The following is a 19,303-nucleotide window of genomic DNA, read 5'->3' on the forward strand; positions in this document are numbered from 1 at the left end:
GTCAGCACAGCATCAGGCCTGCTTCTCAGCTTTATGATCAAACAGCTCTAGCTGATCCATAAAGCCTCTCCCTACCTGAGACAACTGAGCTAGGAGGTACAGGTTCACTTCTGCACACACTGCCTGAACACACACACAGGATTTGACAACTTGCAGGTAAATTGTCAAGAATAGAAATAATGCACTATTCTCCAGTGGCCTGCACTTCATGGTCAGCCTCACTTCTGAGGTCAGAACAAATAAATACAAGCCTCCACACTTGCTTCCAAGAAGAACAGCCTACTGTATGTTTCCTGATCTTGCTTGGAAGTCACTGAGGCTTCTATGGTCATGAACTGGTCCTTTGCTAAGAGTGACCCAGCCAATGGAGCAAAGACTATTGTGTCGGAATGGATGAGTGTTTCGCTCACAAGACACGTGTTAAGACACTACAATATCTCACCACACACACTGACTGGGCTGAGCAGCCGACTGTCCTGTCACTTACAGGTGACCTGAAGGTGTATCCTATTTGGGAGCTTGAAGTGTGACAGTCACTGGAATACCTAAGTACAGAACGTAGCACAGTACAGTATGCAATCCTCCACAAGTCTTTAGAGAACTCACATGCGGGGCTGAGCCTTCTACAGTCACAGTGGCACTACCCCACACTGTGGCAAAACGGCCCATCAGCACCCTGGCCACAGGGTTGACCTTAGGATCAGCTATAACCCCAGCAAGCAGCTACTGCAGAAACCACTCCACCCCTCAGACGAAAGCACAGTCAACACAAAGCTGGTTTCTAAAGTTTATTAAAAATCAAAGAATAGAAAAACTTTACATAAAAATATGTCAATTTTAGTGTCCACGTTGTTGTCCACACAGAAAATTGAAACATGGTATCTTTTTGTCAAACTGTAGCATATGGCCACAGTGGTAGCCAGGCCAATTCATCTGGTTCACCATTACAAGGATGGACACATACCTGTGCCTGTGGATAGAACTTTAAAACGCACATCTGCGGGTCACTCGAACGGCCCCACGGTGGCTCCTTAATGCAGATACAGTCAATATTGCTAATGTGTAAATTAGTACAGGCTATGGACCAGTGTTCATAAATACTCTTTAGCAACAGGCTTCACAATTTAAATAATTTTAAATATTCTGGATGATTCCAATCCTCATGAGCTGCAGACCCATGTGCTACTCGGCTCTGGAATGTCTCCCAGAGTCAACAGCCTCACCATGGCAGCAGGAGGCAGACCCAGACATACATAGCTTGTCCTTGGCGAGGTGTCCGTCAACACATCCATTCAGAATTCCCACTGCTGCATGTTAATCAGGTAGCACAGCACTCGGCTTCTCGGCTTGACATTCTGTACTAGTGGACCTAAGACCAACCTACCTGTAGTGTTTAGCAGGGCCAGGCTCCCATTTTAGAAATGGAAGTCAGAGGGCCTACAAGTGCAAGCACTCCAGGACAACTGTGGTACTCCAGAGACTCAGGGTCAGGCGATGGATATATTCTTGTTCAAAAAAAGTAACAAAGACAGTGGTTGTGGCAGAATACACTTGCATAGTATACCTGTATGCTTCTGACGCCAGGCACCAGCCGCTTCTGGGCCCACACTGGGCTGTGCTCTCCTGTGATACATTAAAATACTCCCCGCATGCCCTGAACAGCGGAGGTCCTTTTCAGATATTTGCTCTTAACAGAACGAGTGCATACCTATGCAGATTCCTCAATGGAATCAACGAAATCCCTTTCTCCACATTCCTAAATCTGGGTGCCATTGTCTGTAATGATACTCACCAGGCCCATGACTCCAGACCACATCACTTAAGGGACCGAAGCACGTCCACAGTCACAATGCTTTCCGATGTATACGACGTGACAACCTCTTCTCCCCTTAGAGGTTTTTACTTCTGGCACTTTAAATGCTGGATTTGCTGTCTAGTTTTTAAAAACCCAAACCAAAATGTCAGAACTCGTGGTCAGAGCAGGACAACAGCCCAAAGCCTACAGCGAGGCTGCCAGGTCCACAATGGCCTCCGGAACCATCGGGATGACTTGGCTCCTTCTCTGCATCTGACCAAAAGAAAAGACATAAAAATAAAGCCCACAGGCCCTCCTCACGGTCAGTGTTCATGTCATGATGCTATCAGATAACCAGCCAACACGAGGAACCCAACTTAGAAAATGCAAATCGGGAAAGGATTTAAGCGTGTTTTAAAAAAAATTCCCTCCTCCCTTAAATATAACTTATGTGAAAATATGAAATTAAATAAAAAATATCTGAGTTATTGCACAAATCATAAGTTTTCAATATTTACATAGAAAAACAGTCCTAAATTTTCAAACAAGACATGAGGGCAGTAAAACAGCAGCCTGCCCACTCCATCAGAAAGACATGGAGCAAGGCTTGGCATCTCTGCCTGTGACAGACATAATGAGAACCCCAAATCGCCACCTAGCAGGCACGGCTGCACAGCCGCACATCCAGTCCCTGACACTCCTAGGCCGCCCTGCTGGGCACGGATGAAGACTTCTAGGCAGGCAGACGCACATCCACATGTAGTAAGGCTTCACAGATGAGCACAAGGAGCTGTTCTGTAAGATGGATGCGGCCACCACACAAACATGCAGAGTGACCAGTGCTGGGCGGCACTCGGCAGCCCGCGGTGGAGGTGCTGGATGCTGGTCTCGGTTCCCCTTTGGTGCCCGAGGCCCGTGGGCAGTCAGTCAGGACCATTATCTGCTGAGACTCACAGGCAGGCTGTCCCTTGTGTGTGCGTGCTTTTTCCTCCTCCAGCCGGTGCGGTTGTACTGATGGTGTCCTCGGTTGCCAACAGGAGGCCTCACAGCTCCACTGCCCACAGAGCTGTAGCCGCCACCCTGAGTGTGGTTGTGGGAGCCTTTCATGGACAGTTTCATGCCATTGTGCTGCTGGAGAGAGAGAAAGCAGGGCTGGAGTGCAGCACACAGACCAAGAGGTGAAAAGACACAATGTACAACAGGAACCCGCAGCCACATAATCACTGCTGCAGCATGCAGTAAGCAGAGGGAACCCTTCACTCTGAACAGACCAGACTATCACTCCACCCAGGGCCTACAGGCTTCTAATCTGTTCTGTCTCTTCATGGGTATGAGAAGGTCTCTGCAGGGTCAAGGACATCACAAGAAGACCTGCACAGTCAACTAACCTGGGCCCATTGGGGGGGTGGGGGGGTAGGTCTCAGAGACTGAACCACCAACCAAAGAGCATGCAGGGGAATTCTGTTCCAAGGGGTGCAGGCCCACGAGAAAGCGGCTGCTGTAGTAGCCCAGCAGCCAACAACACTTACCTTGTGATAGAGATGAGGACTAGACAGTGGGTTGGGGGATGCCGTGGGAATGGCTGGGGAAGTTACACTGTGAACAGCCTTCAAAGATGTGGTTCCATCGACACCAGCCTGTCTACAAGGAACGGGGGCGACTCCAAGGGTCGGTGGAGGGATAGTAACCCTGGTCTAGAAGGAAAAGAGAAACATGAGCTTCCCACAAGTAAAAGTTTCACACCAAGCAGAAGCAGCATGGGGCTGGCTGTAGAAAGTCTACTCACACACATCACACACAACAGGAGCACAGCTTCTGTTGTTACCTAAGGACACTGTGGCCTTGGAATTATAAACACCTCATCTTCTCAAACAGCAATTACAATACCAAGTTATGCCAGTCACTAGGTCATAAAATCTAACATTCTCCAAAGATCAAACCAAATTCAAAAGAGTAACTGTCATTTTAGTCCCTAGAATGATCCCCTAAGTGAACACCCCTCAAACCCCACATGAACAAAGGAACACAAGGAAGGGTCAAAGAGAGCGGCTCTTTCTGGCCACCGCTCTAGCTTCTGCATTATCTGTCCCATCCAAAGAAAAAGAAAGCTGGTAAGAGCCACTCTAAGCATGACACAACCTCCATCCATGTGGGCATCACTGCCTTACCCAGCACTTGCAGAGAGAGTGGCTACAGTAGGAGCTAACCCTTCCAAGTAGAGCTCCACAGGGAGACAGCAGCTGCTGGGAGAGCTAGCAGTCTGGCTACCTTTGTTGAAAGCATATGGTGGAGAGTCAGATACCAGCATTCTGCTCCAGGCCATACCTCAAACTTCACTTTCAAGAAGCTCAGCCTGACTCACATTCACACAGGGTAAGCATACAACTGTGACAACCAACTGGGATCCACACCTACACTTTCTTAGATACCACAAGTCCAAAACACCTCCACAGCAGGAAACTGAAGCTGGCCCCACATCAGGCTCTCTGAGACACTGTCCTGAAGAGTGACATAGAGGCCTCCAGAGTGGGAGGGTGGGCAGTGTCCTTTCCAGAAGCAGACAGACAATCAGGCTAAACTGGGGCAGAATTTAATAGCTTCAACAATTGTCTTGGAAAGTTCCATGTGTGCACTCGGTGAAGGTCTGTAGTCTGGACTACACTGTTTGGGTGAACCGTGTCAAATGCTCGCCAACATTAGTCATGTGCTTTAGCAGCTATGTGGGAATGGATCTCAGCAGGGCCAACGGACTCCAAGAAGGACATCTGCGCACTTCTGTTCTGTGTTACACTCAACTCCCACTTCAAATGCTGCTCGTCCTTTCCAGTTAATAATGTACTGAGTGTATACAAATCCAACTGATATATAATTGGGGTATATATGCAATACTAAATTTTTGTAAGATATTTTTCTTTTGATTCACTTTATATAAAATTTAAAAAGAGAAGAAGTTCCAAGTAATGACTCCAGAGAGAGTCGAAGTCCATGCTGACACTTCAGTCTGCACACTGAGTTTCTGGGAGAAAGAAAGCAAGTGTCTATGTAGCGAGCAATGCATGCCCTGGATACTGCTGTATGTGGAGCACTGAGAGAGCGCCTGTCAGAGCATCCAGTACTCAAGAGCCACATCAGACTCGAGTCAGAGATTTGTGTTACAGAACAGGTTGAGTTGTTCTACAGCCACCAAAGCATGATGATTGCTAAGAGACAGAACTAGACCCAGCAGTCCACAAGAAACACTGACATGGGGTACTGCTTGGCTTGGATGCTGTCCGCAGGGAGGAAGCCTGTACCTGATTGTTTGTTGTCATGATCAACGTTCTGGAAGCAGTAGGCTGGGGTTTGCTGCTGGGCATTGGCAAGGCTGTGGGCAGGCTGGCCATCAGGGTAGTGGGTGCTTGCAGGCTGAACTGATAAACACTGGGTGTGGTGCAGGGTGGTGTGTCGGAGTCCTAGAGCGCAGCACGGAAACAAGGAGAGTCGTAAGCACAGTGCTGCTGAGGTCTGGGACAAGCGCTTTCAGGGAGGACACGTCATTAAAGCACACCTACCCTCCTCAGTCATTTCAGAATGGAGAAAGACTAGGCTACAGGGAATGGAGGTAAGACACAAGGATTTAACTTGTAAACCTCTAAACCAATTAAAAAAAAAAAAACACTCAAAAAAGTCCACAGTTTGGCTGAGTGCTATTACAGCCCTGGTCAATGGATTATATGAGCACACAGCCTGGGGTTCTTAAAGCCTATGCCGAACAAACACTGACACCCCACCCCCAACACACAGAGCACATACACCACCACTCCCCCACAGCCATCCGCCCCCCACCCCCCAACCTCCCACCCCCTACGTACCCCACACATACCCCACAGACACCCCCACACCCCAGCAAGGGACTGAGATGGATGAGGAGTAGGTCTTGAACTCCTTGCTACAGATAACAAGGACAGCAGCCACCCCACAAGGAGGACGACAGTCAAGAGCAAAAGCCCACTCACAATGTCACTTCCAGAAAGCGAGGACACAGAAGAAGCAGAGGAGCCTGAAGACAGCAGCTGGGGACTGGACAGGGACAGAGTCAGGCGCTGGGTATAAGGGGAGCTGGGCTCCCGGCTCTGCATCTGCTCCCCATTGCACGTGGTAATTCTCTCCTTTATCTTAATCCTGTTGTCTGGGGCAGGAAAGCAAAGTCCAGGTTAGTGATTAGTGCAATGTGCCACAAGCACAAGGCTGCTGAACTCTGAATGCCACATACGTGACTAACAAACCAAACCTTATATCTGAATTAATCTAATTTTAAATGTGTATCAAACTAGTTATCAGAAACATTAAAACTTGTCCAATGCTGATGTATAAGTCTTAATCTATAGATGTCATAAACTATAAACATAAACCAAGTATTTCTAACATCATTATACAATGTAGAATTCTGAAACACAAATATACACTAGATTTCTAAGATTTGGAACAAAAACTATATGCATCTCCGTGATTGCTTGCCACTGTGCTGAAGTGTACCTTAGTTTAATTAAATGCAACACTAACAACTACTTCCATCTGCTCCTCCCCCTCGTTTACTGCAGCTACGACTATTTCTATAGGGTCCAGAGCTTACAGAATGGATGGCCTATCAGAAAAGGTAGAAAAGGGGCTGCTTTCACAGCTTGAAAATCCTATGAGAGGGTAGAGCTGCTTCTGTGCTGTGGTGAGAGGGCCACAGCTCACACTGTCAGTGTCTCACCGAGGTCTGGAGACGGGAGGATTCTGCTACCCCACTTGTCTTTGATCCACCTCCGGTAGTCTATCACTTCCTGGGTGACTTTGATGATTCTTCCTAAAGTACTGCAGAGAACAAGGTTGGACAGAAACACTAGGTGTCAGTTGTGAGGTTTGTTAAGGACAAGAGAAAGCATGAGCTCTGACATGTTTACAGTCATATAGACCATGAGCTCATGGTACAGACAAAAGTAGAAGTCCTTAACCAAGGTCTGTCTACAAATGATGATGGCTTCAATCCAGTTTAAGGGAGCCCAGACTCCCAGGCACAATGGCCATGAAGTCCTGACATTTTGTTTCCTACTGCACAGGTGAAGAGAGATACCCAAGTGCCCATCACAGGCTAGGGACTAGCCTGCAACACTGTGTATGGACAATCGATGGAAAGCCACAGGCTCATTCCTAACAGTTTCCTGAGGCAGCCCGTCCCTGAACAGACATTCACATGCTGCTGACAGCAGTCCATTCAGCCCATGTCTCCTCTTCCACGCTTGTCTCCTCCTGCTCCCCATACTTACATACTATAGCAGCTAAGCTGAAGTTAGAGATAAATGTCTAACTACCACTGAAGTAGACACTGTAGACTATCCTCAACTGTAAACTAAAGGACAGCTAAACAGTTGTAGAGGCAGAGCAGTGTACTCAGATCTGAACCCACTCACAATCTAAGCATGTACACCTGACAGCTGATAGACAGGCACCAACCAAGGCTTTCAAAGTCAGGAATCTGCCCTAATACAGAACACCTCAGGTAAAATACCACCCAACTAAGAAATGCTCAGCCCTAGGACATGGGCTACCAAAGCCACCCTGACTCCCCGAAAAGCTCTCTTATTATTAAGGTCCACTCAAGTATGACAGTGTACTCATCCACATCACACAAGCACGTGGTAAGAAAAAGGTACACCTGTTATTCCACAGGAAAGAGGAACCCAGAACCCAGGCACAAGACCTATTACCTTTCAGAATCCCTGTTGGGGTAAGACCTGGCAAGCGGTGACACTGCATGGCTGAGCACAATGTAAGCGTAGTCAAACACCTGCTTCACCTGCATGGCCCCATAGGAACTCCGCCCAACATCGTTTCCTGCAACACAAAGGCACTGTCTCATACAAGGTCCTGTGAATAGGGACTTACCACCAAATGCCTCCCAACTACAACAGCTCAAGCAACAGGCATGTAAACACAGCCCGGAGCGAGCTGCCGCTGACTGCAGTACACACCTCACAGTATGAAATGCATACAGGCTCAGTAACCGGACTACTAACAATGGAAAAGGGGCAGTCACAAGTGTCTGACAGTTCACGGAGTATGCTAAGTCCCCAGGTAGCAGAACGGAAAGAGAAAATAAAAAGGGGGAAGCTACAGCACAAGAAAATCCAGAATATCCAACACGCCAACCAGCAGTGTGGAATTGGCATGATCAATATCATGGTAAGCCCTGAGTGGCACACAGTGTGAAGGGGTTGTTTACCCTGAACACAGCATCAGAACTGGAAGGAAGCCCTTTCAGGGAAGAATGCTGTAGATACAACCTCACAGAGCAAAGCAAATGAAGCTAACATCAGCATCAAGAGGAACTGTAACTCCTACATAGATTCATTGCTCAGTCACCGCAAGTATGGGATTTTTAGGGAGGATATTGGAATTTCATCCTCCTAGACACAGCTACAGTCCAGGAGTAATGCAGACACACTGAAACAGAACCTGAAGACATAGGACACTCAAATGGGTGACACACTGTTAGGATGTTCCCAAAATTGTCTATATTTTCTTTCAATAGATTTTTAAAGAAATTAATCTCACCCTAGAACGAACAGTTTAAAAATGATCATTAAATCTGAGGATAGTAGGGGGAACAAAATACCCATGGGAGGAGATACAGAGACAAAGTGTGGAGCAGAGACTGAAGGAACGATAATCCAGAGACTGCTCCACCTGGGAAATCCACCCCATATATAGTTACCAAACCCAGACACTATTGCAGATACCAACAAGTGCTTGCTGACAGGAGCCTGATAAGGCTCTGCCAGAGCGTGACAAATACAGAGGCATTGGATGCTCACAGCCAACCACTGGACTGAACTCAGGGTCCCCAATGGAGAAGCTAGAGAAAGGACTGAAGGATTTGAAGGGGTTTGCAGCCCTATAGGAGGAACAACAATATGAACCAACTAGAACCCCCAGAGCTCCCAGGGATTAAACCTCCAACCAGAGAGTACACATGGTGGGACCCAGCCATGGCTCCAGCCGCATATGTAGCAGAGGATGGCCTTGTCAGACATCAGTGGGAGAGGCCCTTGGTCTTGTGAAGGCCTGATGCCCCAGTGTAGGGGAATGTCAGGACTAGGAAGCAGGAGTGGGTGGGTTGGTGAGCAGGGGGAGGGAGGAGGGAATGGGGGTTTTCGGAGGGGAAACCAGGAAAGGGGATATCATTTGAAATGTAAATAAAGAAAATATCTAATAAAAAAATTTTAAAAACTTGAGGCTGGGCAGTGGTGGCACACACCTTTAATCCCAGCACTTGGGATGCAGAGTTAGGCGGATTTTTGAGTTCCAGGCCAGCCTGGTCTATACAGAGAAACCCTGTCTCAAAATACAAAAAACAAAAACAAAAACAAACAAACAAAAAAGAATGAGGATAGTAAATAAATAATGAACAGGAGCAGAATAATAAAAGAGACTGAATACAAATGAAAGCACACACTAGCACTGAACACTAATGTGGCCAGCTCATGAGACCACAGCTGCAGCGCAGTGCACAGTTCCATGAAAGAAAGCCTCCTGTCAACCTGCTGCCACTGCCCATCCTGCTCCCATCACAGCATTAAAGCCTATCACCCAAGACAGGCTCAACAGGCACGTGTGGAGTCGAAGAGCAAGCACCAGGAAGAACTGTAACTAAACAAGAATGTGCAGCAGTTATCAGATTGGTAAGGACTTAAAGATCAAGTGTTGCCATGGTGGGTGAGACAAGCACCCTTACAATGCCAATGGAGTGGGGCTGGGAGTCCTAGCTCAGCCACACATAATGCAAGAGCAACATTCGAAACGACACAGGGAAGCCATGGAGAAACACCTGCAGGAGACCCCATTCTTTACCTACTGGCCCATGCTTCTTTCCAGAAGTGAATGTTTTCTGTGAGGATTCCCCAATTAGCTGTTTCCTAGTTCTGACATTTAGAGAACGTAAACATTTTGAAACGCAGTAAACTAGTCAGAATCAGGACTCCTTAAAGTGTCCCCACTGAGGTCTGCTCGTACAGAAAAGCCAGCACTGTGCTCCCAGCCAGAGGGGGCAAACTTACCAGGCAGTAAGGGGTCCTCAATGCACAGCATCGACGGTCTGTACCCACTGGTCATGGCTTTCATAATCTCTTCTTTGGCGATATAGGCACCTCCTTCCTTTATTCTAATACCAGTTTTCAAGTAATTAAAATTCCTTCCATAAAGTTCAAAAAATTCTACAAGAAGCATTCCCAGGTTTTCATCAGCTCTCCGGGCATCGATTCTTGGATGTAACTGTAAAAGCAAGAGAGCCACAGGCATATGAATTCAAGCTACATTCCAAAAACACTCACCTAGCAGCCTCTCCAGGGACCCACTGAGAGGTCCCCACTCATTAGCACCTGAGAAAACACAAGCTGATGGCGGTGGAGGGCTTGAAAGAAAGAAGACATCTCAACATCCATTCAGACCATGACATTCAAACACACACATCTAGTTACCCTTACGCTGCCAATGGTAAGTTTTCCACATTCTGTACAACTGTCATCTGGATGGTGGCTGCATGGTTCATATTAATGTCATCACACTGACATGCTACCAGTAGGTGGCAGGATGAGACTGAACAGTGTCACAATCATGTGGACCAGGATGGGAATGGCCTGAGCTAGCTCTGCCTGGGAACTCTTTCACATATCACTGTCAAGCTACTTCACTACCACATTTTGTTCTAGCAAGTCAGAGCCTCATTGTGATGCTTGCCTACGGTCCCTGATAACTAACTCCCAGGTGCCCGCAGCTTTACAGACCTGAGCTGCCCACTACAGAATGAGCTTGTGCACGCCTCTTACTCTAAGCACCCAAGAGTAGCGTGTGGTTCATTGCTTCCACGGTCACATAGTGGACGCTGTTCTTTGCACAACTCTAGATAGTGGTGGTCAAGCCTCTCTAATGTCCAAGTCCTAGGAGCACAGGGCTGAAGCATGACTGTGGCCCTCCAGGAACGATCCATCATAATGTCAGAGTTCTGCCTTCTTCCAAAGAACAGGGCGGACCTTTTGCCAAGCCTTTATGTCCTTGCTTTTGAGCCAAATCAAATACTCAAGACAGCCCAGTACAGGGCCTGACCTTCTTCCCTCAGGCAGCTGTGAGATAAGCAGGATGCTACACCAGGTCCAGCCTGAGGTGGGTGGTCTCCAACAGACATAGGAGGAGGAAGGCTATCCCATCTACATAGCTCTGTGAGGTCTGATAGCCAGAAGGACCCCAGTAACAGCACACCAGGAAGCCTTGGAAACCCCACTTAAGGTAACATCACCTGTCCTGACACGGTATCCGAAACATACTACCTCAAATCAGGGGCACTTGAGATATAAAAAGAAGCCACTAAGCTAACAGTAATGTCACCCACTGTGGTGTGCTGTGAGGTGGCATTGTCATATTAGAAAGGGTGAGCTCAGCACTGTGTGCCTCTCCCCTGTCACACCTGGGGACAAAGTCTGCAGCAAAGCTCACGCACACACAGTCCAAGCTACAGTCTGACTTGCAGCAGCAGTGTCATTGGAAAGAACAATCCCTCAGTAAGCACACACAAAGGACAACCAGTGATATACATGTGGATACAGACTTGGGTGGCCATGGATGGGGACATAGACTTGGGCAGCCATGGGGACATACATATACTTTCAGTGATATACATGAGGACATACACTTGGGTGGCTAAAACACACAGGCAAATGTTTTCTCAAGCAAATATAAATGCAATAAAAGTTTGGCTAACATAAGTACTATTTTGCACATGAGTCAGCAGGTGTAAGAGCTCACACATCTATAATCTCAGTACTCTGGAGCCTAAGACAGGATACTTACTACTAGTTCAAGGCCAGCCTGGGCTACAAAGTAAATTCCAGGTCAGTATGATTTATATGTGAGAGATTCAGGCTCAGCACCACCAACTAACCAACTAACCAGCAAGGAGAGGAGTAGCCCTTGGGAGGCCAGCTGCTGACGAGTCAGCTCCTAGTGCTTCCCTCGCAAAAGCAGAGATGACACCGAATTTAAGACCAACAACCATAGAAGGCTTGCCAGGCAGAGTGGCTCACATGTACAATCTCAGCACCAGGGAAACTGAGTCAAGAGGACTACCATGGGTCCAAAGCCAGCCTGGGCTACACAGTGAGTTCTAGGCCATTCAGGAATAGAGTGACTTTATCTCAAAAAACACAGAAAGAAAAAAAAACACAGAAGGAAATTTTTCTGTCTTGTCCCCATGTTGGTATCTGCCCTTTATTCTCAAAGTAATTTGGGAATAAATTACAGATAAGCACCAGTGGAAAAGGCTTTTTATGATTTATATAGGAATAAACTAACTCTTGCTCTCCTGCTCCAAATGAACAAACCAGTTTTCAATATAGTAAAAGTCTGAGCTTCCTGAAGCACAGACAGGCATCACCTAACATCTGAAACCTCTACCCACAGAATCAGCCTAGAGGAGGGATGCTGACCAAGAAAGTGCTGTGATGGGAAGCAGGAAAGGGAGCTTCCGAAGCCCACAGGGAGGGTGAGGGTCACCACTTCTGCCTAGAGCACAGTGTGGAAAATGCCCACTCACCTGCAGAAAGCTGATGGCCATTAAGATGAGGCTGTAGGAGCTGATCCCGCCTGTGAAAACTTCATTCAGGTCCCTTTGTAGGAGGAACTGTTTCAATACTAAAATCAAGTATGGCAGTAGCGAGTACTTCTGCAAAACCAAGAAGAGGCATACAGGTCAGCTGATATACTTTTTTGTTTTAATTATGCGTGCATGTACACCTGCAGGCCAGAAGAGGGCACCAGATCTCATTATTGATGGTTATAAGCGACCATGCGGTTCCTGGTAATTGAACTGAGCAAACAGTCAATGCTCTTAACCTCTGAGCTCTCTCTCCCCAGCCCCCATAGCTGATGTACTTTTAAAGGGATTCTAGACAAACTTCCTGTGAGAAAAAGAACTCCTCATTCATCCTCCTGCCCCCTTCCCCCAAAAAAATCTGACTCCAATTTTAGGCTTAAGGATTCACACTAGCCGAGGGGGTAATGCCCTCCCAGCCCAAGCAGTGACTTGGTCATTGGACACAAGAATCCCAGCACTCAGTAAGCAGGTGGCTCAGCCCTGAGCAGAACTAGGGAAAGCAGGGACACAGAGCAAGGAGGGGGGCAAATGCTCCTGCCAATCAGATAACAGAGGAGTGGAGGAACTGACCATGGAAGAGACCACAGGACTGAGTGCTAACGCTCAAAGCTCCAGAAGGCAGCAGCTCAGTCATGGACCACTCTCGAACTCACAAGCACTGAGGCCTCTAAACTGAGCCAATCTAGACAGAGTCTGGCAAGTGAGAAAGCAAGTTGGGAGTGTAGCACTGAGCCCGGAGCAAGGCTGTGCACTAACACATAGAACATTTCCCCAGAGTGATCTAGAGTAAGCAGTCACTCACTCAAAGCCAATCAGAAAACAACTACACACTTCCCAGGTGCCTCCACAAACCCCGTGACAGAATCTGGAAACTGCATTGTCTGTATTGCTACCAATGATGCATTCTAAGGTTTTTAACATTCATGAGGAAAATGAGTAATAAGGTCTCACACCCCTGTCCTTACTGGGGACCTTCGACAACAGTACCTTCATGTAATTCTTGATGAACTCTGCCGCCCGCACGCCAGTCTCCATGTTAAAGCTGATGTCGACTTTAACTTCAGTCTCCTGATCTGTGAGCTTTATAATGGGCACCTGTGAGGACATAGTTGACAAACTGCTGTGACATTAACGTCTCCAGACAGCCACTCACCGTACCCTCTTCACAAAAGGGAATCAGCAGTCATGAATGTCAGTTTTAAAGAGAAGGGCTCTGTCGGGAGTTAATCTCAATGGTCACTGGAGGCCCACAGGACATCCATGACCTGTCCTCTCCTAGCAGGGCTCCCACCCTACCATCTCCTAGCAGGCCAACTCTGAAGTGGGACAGCAAGAGGGGAATGGGAGCCTGAGAAAGAGGACTCAAGTGGGAGGCCTGACCTGCACATGCACCCTACAAAGCCACACCACACACACACACACACACACACACACACACACACGTCTGCTCTGTAAATCCAGAGGGAAGGGTTTCACACTGAGAAATATACAGCAGCACTACTATTCTTACTTTGGAGCAGCTATTGTAGAGACAGGCTGCACTACACACAAAGCCTTGCACTTCAAGATTCAGATCCATGGTTATCATCAGAGGATGCTCAGCAGAGAGAGCACACCCCCTCAGCAGCTGGGATGTGACACCTTCAAGTGACTGAGGACAAGGTATACATTTTTCAACATGCTGAAGCAGGAAGTCAGGGAAGACTAAGCAGTTATACCCAGCATTCCTAAAACGCTCTGTCTGGATCTTGAAAAGTTCAAGATCTCAGGAACCTCAGGCCATCCATAAGCTATTCTATATCTGAATAACAATACCAACATCAAGGCCCTACGTGCCTCTTTCACTGTCAAAGGGCCTCGTTTCACAAACTGCCCAAGTCTGAGTGGTCAGAGTGGCTAAGACAGCTGGATTTCTCCCTGGATGAGGAATTGAAGACAAAAAGAATAAACACAGCAGAGATGGACCACAGTAGAACCCTGGTCACAGCAAAGTGTCACCTCTGCCCAGGTGTTTAATGGCATTCAAAGCCTTTCCCTTGCTATTCATGTGGGTATTTCCTCGTGTGCCTGCCTGCCAGTTGAAGAAGATCAAGAAGATCAAGAAGGCAACAAGGCCTTATACATCTTACCCAAGGCAGAGTTCAGGTGGATAAAAGGCAGTATGGGAGCCAGGCCTAGAGGGACGACTGCTGGGAAGGGACAGTCCAGACACGTTGTGAAGATCCAATCCACAGTGGACATGTTTCCACCTAAACACTCAACCACCCCAGGCATAAGTACCAACAGAGCTTGCAGCCAGTGGATTGAATTCACACTTTCCCCAAAAACCCTACAGACAAGGTAACACACCAACTCAAAACTGAAACACCAGCCCATGGCAGCAGAGCTGGTGACTGGTGCACACCAGGCCACGGACTGAGATCATAAGCTGTCTAACCTGAACCACTTCAATGAACCCTTCCAGGAACTTCTTAGAAGCAATCTCATCTTCCAGCTTCCCCTGAGATAGTGCCTTTCCTACATAGACACAGGTCTGGGCAACAAAGAGAACTCTAGGTTTTCCTCCTTCGGTGTAAGCTAGTGTGCTGCTGTCTCTGTCTCTGTCTCTGTCTCTCTCTCTGTCTGTCTCTCTCTCTCTCTGACTGTCTCTCTCCCTCTGTGTGTCTGTCTCTCTCTGTCTCTCTCTGTCTCTCTCTGTCTCTCTCTGTCTCTCTCTCTGTCTCTCTCTCTCTCTCTCTCTCTCTCTCTCTCTCACACACACACACACACACACACACAGCCCCAAGGTGCACACCAGGACAACAGCACATGGAATGCTAGCTTCTCCTTAGTGATCCGCTTCCCTGCCTTATTCCACGTACACACACAGACACAAGTCTGTCTTTTAGGGCCAAGAGTAAAGATCTCACAATGAAAACAAGTCCACTTATCACCAAATAGATTCTCAGCTGGTAAATCATGAAGATGGTAGCTGTAATGGTTATACTACAAGAAGACAATCTTCAAAATATAACCAGTAACAACTGTAAGGGAAACCAGGACTGACCCCACGTGGGGACTCGCATTCAGGTGAAGGTGTCAGGCACCCAATACTCACTGTAGCTTTGTCAAGAACTTTGATGGAGCATGGCTCAGCCACGTTGTGCTTCCGAAGGGCTTGTTCCAACAACTGTAATGGAGGACGTTCCCATTTTCCAAAGACAACCAGGTCTATGTCACTGGACAGAAGAGAAACGTGCATTAGTCACATCACCCCTCCCCAGGAGGTGACCTCCTATGGGGAAATCCAGCACCACAGCATGCTGCCTCTATATCAATAAGGTCCCTTAAGCACCTAAGCCTTGAGCACTGAATGTAGCTCTTGAGTCATCTAAGTATGTAAAGCCAGAGTGAAAAGGGCCTCAGCGTCCCAGTAACCAACATGTGAAGTGGATAAACTGTTTTCGGTTATCTATACTATCGTCACTGGCTCTTGCTTCATGGCCTGGAGATCCCTGAAGACTTTTAATCTACTTGGCTTCTAAAGCCCTTGCCCATGCCAGCCCCTAGGTCCTGAAAGCACAGCCAAATGCTATGCTAGCAAGCTAGCTCCAAATGCTAACCAGCATGCACAACAAAAACCACCTATACTTATGCATATGAAAATATGAACCCAGAAGACAATTTTAGGATGTAAATCTGACACTTCTTCTACATAAAGATCTTCATGAAATACTGTTGTAACAGAATTGTGCTTGGATGCTCATTAACACTTTCTATTCACTATTACAACTCCAAAGATTTCCATCAAAGTGTGGCCTCCATCAAACAGCACAGGACTTTCTCCTTCCTGAGGTGAATAAGCTCTGGGGTGATGTCTTCGTAAATGGATCAAGACCTCTGCCTCAGGGGTAGGTTTGTTATAAAAAAGAAAGTTTGACCCAATTACGGCCTCTAAGAGACTTCTCAGTCCCCAGAACTGAGAGCTAAATAAACGTCTACAGTTTACAATTTAGCTAGCCTGTGGTCCTATTCTATAGCAGCAAGAGACTAAGGCAGTTCCCATTCATTTTCTGCCGAATGCTCAACATTTCTGTTCTATAAGAAATTAAATGCAAAAAGAAAAATGCCAAGCAAGCAATCTGCTGCCTTAATACTAAACTAATAAACTTTACTTTCTGCCTATTTCCCAGTGCTCCACAATCCTTTCCTTTAGCTGGCTATTCAAGCCTCAGAAGCAAGCACAAAGACACAGCCACTCCATAAGCCAACACCCAAGTGTGTCATCAGCGTTGACACTCACCTTGTTGGAAGATAGAGGCCTGTACTAAAGCTGCCAAATATCTGCACCTGAAAGAGAAGTCCCACAGTTCAAGTCAGCAGGCTCCCATCATGCCTTGCAAAACACAAAGACAAACAAAACCAGCTTGGACATTAGGGGAAGGAGCAGGTGAAATGCTACAACAAACTAGAAAATTCTTTGTAACTTTACATTTACATCAAAATTCAGGGCAGGTGATTAACTACCTGGTCAGCTGACACATCACAGGCTGCCTGCACCAAGGATTACAAATAGGCAAGTACCTCGTGTCCAGAGACACACACTCATTCATGTGAGTTCTGTACCAGGAAACACTTGTATTCTGTTATGTTTTTAGACCGGGTTTCTCTATGTAGCCCACTCAAGCCTCAAACTTCCAGCCTCTGCCACCTGCTGGCTGGGACCAAAGGCATGCGCCACCATGCTCTGCTGGTACTTACAATTTTTAATGAAACAAACATGTTCCATGCTGTGAACTGCAGTGCCTGTCAAGTGTGGGTGGAGCAGGAGGGAGATTTCTAAACTTAATGCGATTTTAAAACAAGGATGTAAGAGGAGGGGTGGGCAGAATGAATGAATATGAGAATATAAATATTCCTATTTATGGGTTTTGTAGGCTAAACAAAGGCTGGACTACGCCAGGGCTAGATGCAGTAGAGTGGAGAGTACTTGTCTAAGCCGTTCCCTCCAGGGTGATGCTGCCCAGAACTGTGCCTCGAGAGACACTCTACTGTGGTAATAGGAAGCGTGGGTGCATGTGGATAAACCTGACACAACCTCATTGACTAGAGTGCACAAGGTGAACAAGATACGCACGTCAGCTGTGGGCCAAAGGTCTTTCACCACAGTTTCGATACGTTTCACCACCTCCCTTCTCATGGCTGCTTCTTCAGGACAAGGAGACATGAAGTTATAAAAGTCAATTATCTCCTCATGAAGTCTGGTGGATAAAAGAGGAAAAATGAGAGAGTTACAATTAAGCAGAATTCTACCTTTTCCTATAGTTCAAAATATATTCAGAGCCACTCAGAACCCAGCTTCTGAGACTAGAGTAATGTCTCCATTGTTAAAGCACTTGCTACTCTTTCAGGACCCCAGGTTAAACTCCCAGCAGCCATAAGGTGGCTCATAAGCCTCTATAAGGCTAGTTCTGGACTCTAAGGGCACAGTACACACGTCATACTGATATACACCAAACATTCATGCACATAAAATGAAAATTTAAAAGTCCAGCTTATTTATTAGTATCTACTGTATGTGTATGGGAGTTCTGCCTGTTCGGATGTCTGTGTACATTTGCACAGAGTACCCTAAGAGGCCATAAGAGGGCATCAGATCCCCTGGAACTAGTTAGACACAGCAGTGAGCTCCCTCCCATGTGGGTGCTGAGAACCAAGCCCAAGTCCTCTGAAAGTATACGCATGCTCTTAACTGCTGAGGCATCTTTCCATCCCCCAGTTTCTTTTCTATGAACATATATAGTGAAATAAAATCTCACAGTATGGGAGGAAGCTCCACTCCCTGGCACTCTAACATGCCTAGGATCAGAGGTGAGGAGGATACAATATCTGTCCCAACTCCAGGAGTAACTGGGACCAGTGGAACCAAGCACACAGGAACTCTGCCAGCCTAGTGGCTCAGGTTTCTTCCAGTCTGTCTGAGCTGGTGCCCTGAGCAGACCTTGGGCACAAGATCTGCAGCCAGTCCCACAACACCCAGAGGAAGTTCCACTCCCAGGCGTTCAAACACGCCCAGCATCAGAGGTGAGGAGGACACAACATCTGTCCAAATACCGGGAGTAACTAGGACCAGCGGGACCAGGCACACAGGAACTCCGCCAACCCAGTGGCTCAGGTTCCTTCTGGTCCTACAACACCCAGAGGAAGCTCCACTCCCAGGTGCTCTGACACACCCAGGATCAGAGGTGAGGAGGACACATCTGTCCCAACACCAGGAGTAACTGGGACCAGCAGGACCCAGGCACACAGGAACTCTGCCAGCCCACTGGCTTGGGTTGTTTCCGGTCTGTCTGGGCCAGCCGGTGCCCTGAGCAGACCTTGGTCGCAAACTCTACAGTCATTCTCAAAACACCCAGAGGAAGCTCCACTCCCAGGTGCTCTAACAAGCCCAGGGTCACAGGATCCCAGAATCACAGAGGCAGCTTGACTCTGAGGAGTTCTGACACAATCGGGATCACAGGAAGGACGGGCTCCAGTCAGATTTAGCAAGGGCAGGTAGCATTAGAGATAACCAGATGAGGTGGGGCAAGCATAAGAATATAAGCAACACAAACCAAGGTTACTTGGCATCATCAAAACCCAATACACCCACCATTCCAAGTCCTGGACACACCATCACACCGGAAAAGCAAGATTCAGATATAAAATCATTTCTCATGGTGATTATATAGGACTTTAAGAAAGACATAAATAGCACCCTTAAAGAAATACAGGAGAACACAGGTAAACAGTTAGAAGCCCTTCAAGAAGAAACACAAAAATCCCTTAAAGAACTACAGGAAAACACAATCAAACAGGTG

At 47.2% G+C, this 19,303-nt stretch overlaps 1 protein-coding gene across 2 annotated transcripts in view; it reads right to left on the reverse strand.

Moving 5' to 3' along the window:
• Positions 1-775: 775 nt before the first annotated feature.
• Positions 776-19,303, reverse strand: part of Tent4a (terminal nucleotidyltransferase 4A) — a 36,551-nt gene continuing 18,023 nt past the window's right edge. The window contains exons 2-13 of one of the 2 annotated variants that reach the window (XM_031360023.1): positions 17,581-17,704; positions 16,747-16,793; positions 15,562-15,682; positions 13,452-13,559; positions 12,405-12,533; positions 9,877-10,090; positions 7,528-7,654; positions 6,534-6,634; positions 5,791-5,963; positions 5,089-5,247; positions 3,325-3,489; positions 776-2,923 (exon numbers count right to left, since the gene is read on the reverse strand). In XM_031360023.1, coding sequence (XP_031215883.1) covers positions 2,732-2,923; positions 3,325-3,489; positions 5,089-5,247; positions 5,791-5,963; positions 6,534-6,634; positions 7,528-7,654; positions 9,877-10,090; positions 12,405-12,533; positions 13,452-13,559; positions 15,562-15,682; positions 16,747-16,793; positions 17,581-17,704 — 1,660 coding nt within the window. In that variant the 3' untranslated portion in view covers positions 776-2,731. Of the gene's footprint in view, positions 2,927-3,324; positions 3,490-5,088; positions 5,248-5,790; positions 5,964-6,533; positions 6,635-7,527; positions 7,655-9,876; positions 10,091-12,404; positions 12,534-13,451; positions 13,560-15,561; positions 15,683-16,746; positions 16,794-17,580; positions 17,705-19,303 lie in introns of both variants that reach the window. The other variant, XM_031360022.1, reaches the window with a different exon arrangement.

This window comes from Mastomys coucha, unplaced genomic scaffold (genome assembly GCF_008632895.1).
Source record: "Mastomys coucha isolate ucsf_1 unplaced genomic scaffold, UCSF_Mcou_1 pScaffold8, whole genome shotgun sequence".
NCBI classification, from domain to species: Eukaryota; Metazoa; Chordata; class Mammalia; order Rodentia; family Muridae; genus Mastomys; species Mastomys coucha.